Genomic DNA, 7,750 nt, shown 5'->3' on the forward strand with positions numbered 1-7,750 from the left:
ATAAAAAAAATAAACAACCTTCTTTACTTTCAGAGAACAGGGTTATATTATAACACCAGCTTGAAACACAGCAGTATGCAAACAAATTATAGTACTAGTAAATACAAAATTTCCACTGAAAGAAAAATGTAATCATGCTCTGTTTGAATGAAGCTTTTTTTGGCAGATTTCTTTGCAATTCATAAATAGAAGTTTAACACTTTTTGGTAACATGTCAGGGCTGAACTGATGCAGTCTTTGACCTCATGTTAGACTTAATTCTTGCTCATTCTTACTAATTTGTTAATTTAATACATCCTAAAGATAATTTGATTCTAAATCAACAGCACAGATGAAAAATGGACCAGTCCTCTCCTGAGTGATGACTCCTGCATGGTGTCTGATGTTTGTTGTGAGAACTCTCCAGCACACTGATGATAAGAATGAATATCTAGATAAGAAGAGTAACTCGGTGATATGATAGAAAAAGTGTCTTTGTTTTGTTTTTAACAGACAGACAAGAAACACGTGGGATGCATGCTGCAAAATGGGACCTACATGAACAACTCTCACAGCTTAGACGAGGCGGTAACACAACACACACAGGAGAGATCTTGAAGGGTTCACAGAGATACAGGAGGGACACCAGACAACATCACATAACCTCTTGTGTAGGTCTGCAGTGCTGTCTGGGAGCTAGTTTAAGAATCAAAAATCCTCTCATCTCCTTCAACACTGAGCGTAGGTGCTCTTCTGGCAGAACTTTAAGGATATCTGCATATTTGGTGGTTGATAAATGGAGGTCTGGATATAATCCACTGAAACAGAATGAATCCTTTTGCTGTAAGAGTACGTTTGATCAAAACGTTTGCCTAGACATAAGTCAGAAAAACAACTCGCCTCAAAGATTTAACAGAAACAAATCAGGATTTATCTTCTCAAAGATTGGGTTCATTTCCTGAAAAGACAGAAGATGAATGTTTGCGTCAAGATTTAAGATTCAGAAAGAGATTACTGTCATCCAAGAGCAGGGTGGGAAAATAACAGGACTGAAATGAGGTACTCTGTTCCTGGTCAAAACAAGAAAAATACACAATACAGAACTACAATAATAAAATATAAAAACACTATAGACAAATATAAAGTTATACAATCATAACATATGTTTGCACTGGAGAAAAATGTTTTAAAGAATTCTGAAGATTTATTATTTAATTAAATTAGATGAGCATTGAGCATAAGACTTATGAATTTTACAATTTTGTTTTTCATCTAAATGTTCATCCAGGTAGATTTAATCTGATGCAGCGAGCAGCTTGTTTATCATCGAGGTAGTTAAAGTGTATACAGTGTATTTATATTTTGCATGTGTGGCTGACCTTAGGAAGAACTGCCCATGCTGAAGCTGAAGCTGAATGGAGTCATTTTATATGAAAGAAAGAAAGAAAAAGGTCATGACAGATATGTCCAGAGTCAATAATAATCTTTATTTACAATATTCATGTTTTTCTGTCAAAGTCATAGTCAGTTTTTGTAATATGATAACTTATAATGCATTTTTTTTCATATTTATCTTTATATAATCCCTTAGGCACGCACTTTAACAGCAGATATCATGTTTTGTCTTCTTGTCAGTGATAAAAATCTTCCTGTTTTTGTTCATTATTCTCTTTAAGCCCTCTGAGAAACTTACTGCAAGCTAACGTGCAATCAGGTTAAGGTGGGTTTATCTCCTCTCCATCTGTCTGTGAGTCTATCTACAGGCTGCGCAGGGGCTCAGGTTTCCCTCTCAGCTCCCTGCACAGGGCCGGACGTGCCCCGGTCACACGCCCTCCTCTGTGTGTGCGGGGCTGGGAGCCGCTGAGGCACACGGCTTCCCACACTTCTGTATGCAGGCAGCTCAGCTGTGTGCACAATGGAAGTGTGTCTGCTCACACAAAGCCTTAGGACCGTTCTCAGGCAGGAAGGCACGACACAGACAGGCCATCTGGTTCAGCTGCTGACACACAGACAGAAAATACACAACCTTATGATGATATCTGAAGCATTTGGGTCTTTTTTTTATCAAGAATACCTTTTAGTTTTTTGAGTTATTGTAATTTCCAGAGGTGATTCAGACGCTTTGTTGCAGAAGATTTGCAAAAACTATGTTTCTCCTCAAAGAAAGAAAATGACTGGCTTCCAAAGACAGGACTCTTACCATGTTGTCTTACTTAAAAAGAGACATTAGTGGATCTAATTGATCTGGCTGAAACATAAAATGTAAAGTTTTATTTTCCTCCTCACTCTCAAACTAGTGTCATCCAAATGTCAAACCATGGTGGGAAAATGTTCCCGTGTCCACCTCAGGAGCAACATTTTCCCACTGACCTCTGGGTTGTATGGCACTCAGATAAAGCATCCCACCTGTTCTCTGTGACAGGCATTAAATCCTCACTATTGTCCCCTGATCTGAGCCTCCTGATTGGCTGAAGAGCCGGCAGAGCGCCGCACGAGGAGCATAAAAGGAGACCAGAGACGCGGATGTGGACACAGACTTCCTCTGACTCTCCACGGACAACAGCAGAAACTAAAACCTCAAGACTAAAACATGTCTCTGTACTCAGACCTCGCTTTCCAGGACACCGTGAAGGAGCAGCTCTTCAGGTGAGGATCAGACCAGATTAGAAACATGCTTCTGTTTCTTTCAATCCTGCAAATGATTGTATGTTCTAAAGTTCCATGTCACTAAATATTCTATCTTTGTTTCTGCAGATGTAAACTCAGCATGATGGAGAAGAAGTGCAGCAGTGCTTTAGAGAAGCTGAAGGCTCTGATCGGGGAACACCTGCAGAATGGGATCCCAGTGTCAGACCTCCTGGAGAAAACAAAGTCCCTGCTCACCCTGAGGAAAGCTCTGCTCACACACAACGGCTACTCCAAATACTCCAGGGACATTTTACGGCTGTTCCCTGACGCGGAGGAGGACCTGGCTCCCCTCTGTTGCTGAGGACAATGAAGAAAAGACTTTAAAATCACTTTAAGTTGCATGAAATACTGCAGTTTGAATGATTTGTGAACGACAGACTTCTGTGACACCAGCTGCTGCAGAAAATCTGTTGATTTAAGAAAATGCATTTTTGCATTCAGATGTCTACAGATCTACTTTTATAAAATATGGTTAAATTTTGACTCGAAGCCGAGCATGAGGAGGAACATTTTATTGACTGACTGAAAAGAAAAGTCAGTATTTAACTTTTTAAACATGTTTTGCTGCTATGTGTGAGATATTTGAATCCTCTGTTCATTATTTTTTATTTGAATGAGAGCAAAACAGATGAATCTGTTTTTAACTTTATAGAAAGAAGCTCCTGATGTTGAAATCTGAAGGAACAAAATGTTTTAAAGTTTATTGATGAGCTGCAGAAAAATCTGCTTAAACTTTTCAGCCAAACAGAGATTATGTAAGATAATGCTGTATGAAGAATGCTGTATTTGCTCATGTTACAGTTTGCATATGCTGCCTTGTTTCAAGGTAAAATTTAGCACATTTTTAAAAAGAAGCCTTTCTTCTGGAAAGGGATTTTCATTATTTTTTTGTGTATGCCATGTATGCATATGTTTTATTTGTCATGTTTTATTTTATTCATCCAAAGTGGATTGAAATTTGTTTTGGAGTTTTTTTGGATTTCAAGAAAATAAATATGTGAAGATTTACTCGTTTTCATATCGTCTTATTCACACCATCATCAAAACTCTTAGAATTAAAGCTCCTGTGAGGAACTTTCTGTTCCTGTCCTGATTTTCCTGATTTTAACTTCCTTGTGGACAAATGAGCCTTTGCTAATTTTGTCCTGTACATGTCTGATGAGTGTTTCATGACAGAAGAACTCATCCTGCTCTCTTTTAGCAGCTGCATGTATCACTCATCAAGTGTCTCTGCTGATGAACATGTGAAAAAGGCAGATCCAGGACCATGCAGTCTATGTCTTGGTCCGACACCTTGTCCTCTACAAGGGTTTTAGACTTTAAAAATAACTGTATTGAAAAAGTTGCTCCTTTTGTTGATGCACTTTTGTAGTTTTTTAGGTCATAAAGAGACGTCAGTATCAATTTCAGTCTGTTTCATGACCAGCTTAAGACTCCTCTCAAGGGCTTTAACAAATCCTGAGAAGTAATCGTATCTTGTCCTGGCCGGTCACAAATTAAAGTTAAAAAACTTAACACAAAGACTCAATAACCAAAAGAAAATCCTCTAATTCTAGGTATTAGGTATGCATGTGATCCCTCTTCTTGTCCTCTAGATCTCAAGCTAGTTTAAAGAGACGCTGCGGACTTACACATTGTATTGAGCTGCAGTCTTAATAATGTATCTGTACTGTCAAGTGCAGGTGTTTATATGGATAGTTCTCACCATATTAACAATAAAATAAATAGCTCAGACTCCATCTACTGTTCTACATCAACCCTTGTATTTGCAGCCTGATGCTGACAGACTTAACTCCAGAGGCAGATGTTAGACTTAAACAATGCAAACACATCCTCCTGTCAGTGTCAATGAGAAACTCCCGCTTCACACACCCAGCTCCCACCCTGCCCCCTCTGCCACCTTTTTAACATTTTAAAGTTATGCAGAGCGTGACATAGAGAGGCCGTGACCTTGAGGTTATTACTCTGTGATATGAACGAGAGGCTGACATGTTAGACAGCTTTCACTAACATTGTGGGAAGACTGGATAAGGCAGCGTCTTTGTGATAAAAGTGTTCATTTTAAACTCAGTATACTGTAGATAAAGACCTGAGGAGTCTATTCAGGAGGTCAGACACAATATAACTACACTTATATCTCTTTCCAGCAATGCAAGCCCACATTTCACATCAATATAAGACTCTGTAGGCTGAAATCTGTTAGTTTACTGACCTTCATACACTTCAGACATCATACACTTCAGACATCATCTCAAGTTGTCTACTTCAAGTCTAATAAAGACTAGACTCCACTTTTATCTCCATGAACAATTGAAGAGTCTGTCGGCTGCTTGTACTCTTACATTAACTCATTTACTTCCCGTTCTCAGACACATTTGAAACTTCAGGATCTTGCGCTTTTTGCTCAGTATAGTGACAGCATTTTTGTTGCATCGATGACAAACACGAGGAAACCAAAGTTTTTGTTTCTGTTTTTTCTGATTGTTTTATTTCGCATCACTTGGCTTGAAGAGATACATTCATGAGATATTTTCCAAACAGAAGCCTTCACAGAAGCAACGAGTGCTGACACTCACAGAGTTACAAAGCAGCACATTTGTCTTTAAGAACATCTTCATATAAAAAAACAACATCTGCTGAGAATGCAGAAAATAAAAAGACATATCAGAGGACGCTTTAAAAGTCAGAGGATGTGAATATCACATATAAATCTGACACATGCTCGACATGATTAACTGGCTCTCCAAAATGGAGAATAGTACAGACGTCACAGTCAGTAATACTAACATAATGTCAGTATAGCTAACATAATATAAAGTGATTCCCATTGGGAACAGGACTGATTACCTCACAGAGTAAAATCAGATTCACAAAGAGGTCACATCTTTCATAATAAAAGAAAGTAATAATAATCTGCAGACATCACAGAAACACAGAATCAGCCTTTAAAAAAAGTCATAACGGTGAAAAGTTGCACAACATGTGGCCAGAGCATGAGACAGAGTTCAAAAGTCCAACAACTTCATCCTCCAGGAGTCTACCACGGCCTCCAGGGAGCGCTGTTCACTGGACTTTTCTCCTTGCTGATGCTGGTCTGGACTGTGGAGCTGAGAGGAGAGAAGTCAGCCTCTCTCAGGTTCTTCTCAGAGGAAGACTGCAGCTTGTTGAAGTGGTTCAGCAGTCTCCTCTTGGACTTCATGTTCACCTGCTCCCTGGACAGGAAGTGAGTCGCCTCTTTGACACACCTGGAGTAGCCCTGATTGACAGCTGCTGAGTTCACAGTTTGATTCCTCTGCTGCAGTCGTCTCAGGACACAAACTGTCATCTCCAGAATGTCTGCTTTCTCCAGCTTGGAGTCTGGCTGCTGGTTCTGGAACTCTGGACCCAGGAGAGTCTTGAGCTGCTCGATGCTGCTGTTGATTCGCTCTCTGCGTAACTTCTCCACCAGAGGCTTTCTGAGCTGCAGAAACAAATACAAAGTCATTAATATACTTATTCTAGAAACAGAGTTAAGTGTTTAAAATGAAGTCCCTTAAATGAAGGGTGAAGCTTGGTGGATCTTGAATTTACCTTGTGAGTCAGAGTGAGGTGCTCCTGAGAGTTGGTCATTGCTGCAGTGATTGTAGGAGCCATGTGTGGATCTGTGTGCTGTAGAGGTCTCTGTCAAGAGAATCTGATCTCTGCTGGCTTCATCCCTCCTATTTATAGTCCCACATCTCCATATGAATGTGTGGGTTTGGGTCTGACTGGAGTTTCTCACACTCTCAGCCAATCAGAGAGCTTGTTGAGACAATAATGGATGCAGCCCTGTGAATGCTGTTAATGCCTGGGGGACAATGGTTAGATCTCAGGGGAACAGGTGGAGGACTGGGGGGGTGATGGAGACACACTCACAGAGCTCTGTGTGAATCTGGGAAAGTGGTGACCCTGTAGAGAGAGCAGATCTGCTGTCTGATGCTGGGATCAATGACTTTGACTGAGCACACGCTCATCGTCCCAACACACTTTGGAAAAACAACAACAACAATTAAAAGTAATTGTTTTTTAAAGCTGAACATGAATATACTCAAACATGACATTTACCAAATTTGGAATAAAACAGAATAAAATTATTTTAAGATGCTTTCTTTAAGACCCTGAATCACATGATAACTCTCTGGCTTGAAGATAAAATGTTCTGTAGGTGATACTTTGTGATAAAAACAACTATCATGGTCTAAAAAATGTTCTTCTAAATAGTTGTTGGAAAGGATACGGTAGGATTAATACTGTAAGTGTAAATCATATCCACCTCCTTTTCAAACATGACACTTTGTTGAAGTTTGCAGATAAACTGATGTGAAGGTTTTATCATGGAGCTGTTTGTGTCCTAGTGTAAATCATTTTGGATATACGTTGATGTTAAGTCTGAGAGGAAGGTGCACATTCATCTCACTCGTGAATCAATGTTTATGCATATCTGTAAAACATCAATGTTGAAAGTTTTGCTCTTTGGGGTGCTAGTTCTTCGTCTTACTGGACGCATGTTCAGTTCCTGGTCCAGGCATGATTTGGTGCATGTCTTCCCTCACTTTACCTTCACACATACTGTCTCTGTCTCTCTCTCTCTGAAGGCAAGAAAAAATAGTCAGTGAACAAGAACAAAATCTGTACTACCCGGATGTCGTACTGATTCGGGAAAATTTCACAGTACGAATCTGACCAGTCTCCCTCGCATACTGTTTCCCACAACGCACAGTGCTCCTTCCGCTTTTTCTTTTTTCTTCTTTTTTGACACGGGGAACTCAGGTTTTAGGTTCTGTGAAAATTATTGAATAACATATAAACCACATCTTAACTTTTTTAATCATTAGTGATGCTAAAGAAGCAGTTTCTCTATCAGCTTGGCCGTCTACTTCCGCTTTCCGAAACCGGAAATCCAGTGACGTCTGGCTCAGCATGCTGCAGACCAGACCCAACAGAGCAGTTACACTACATACTAAATTCAAACGCAGTATGCAGTATACAGTACCTACTGCCCGCTACATTCGTAGGTAGTATGTAGCAGGCTGTTTCGAAAACAGCCAAATTGTTGTGTTTAATC

General features: G+C 39.8%; 1 protein-coding gene across 1 annotated transcript; it reads right to left on the minus strand.

Moving 5' to 3' along the window:
* Nucleotides 1–5,143: 5,143 nt before the first annotated feature.
* On the minus strand, nucleotides 5,144–7,274 carry LOC117816797 (transcription factor HES-5-like). The gene is made up of 2 exons (XM_034689135.1): nucleotides 6,238–7,274; nucleotides 5,144–6,127 (listed from the first exon to the last, which is right to left on the minus strand). The coding sequence occupies exons 1-2, from the start codon at nucleotides 6,298–6,300 to the stop codon at nucleotides 5,705–5,707; spliced, it is 486 nt and encodes a 161-aa protein (XP_034545026.1). The 5' UTR covers nucleotides 6,301–7,274; the 3' UTR covers nucleotides 5,144–5,704.
* Between the last annotated feature and the right edge of the window lie 476 nt (nucleotides 7,275–7,750).

The sequence above is a fragment of the Notolabrus celidotus genome, chromosome 1, assembly GCF_009762535.1.
Source record: "Notolabrus celidotus isolate fNotCel1 chromosome 1, fNotCel1.pri, whole genome shotgun sequence".
NCBI classification, from domain to species: domain Eukaryota; kingdom Metazoa; phylum Chordata; class Actinopteri; order Labriformes; family Labridae; genus Notolabrus; species Notolabrus celidotus.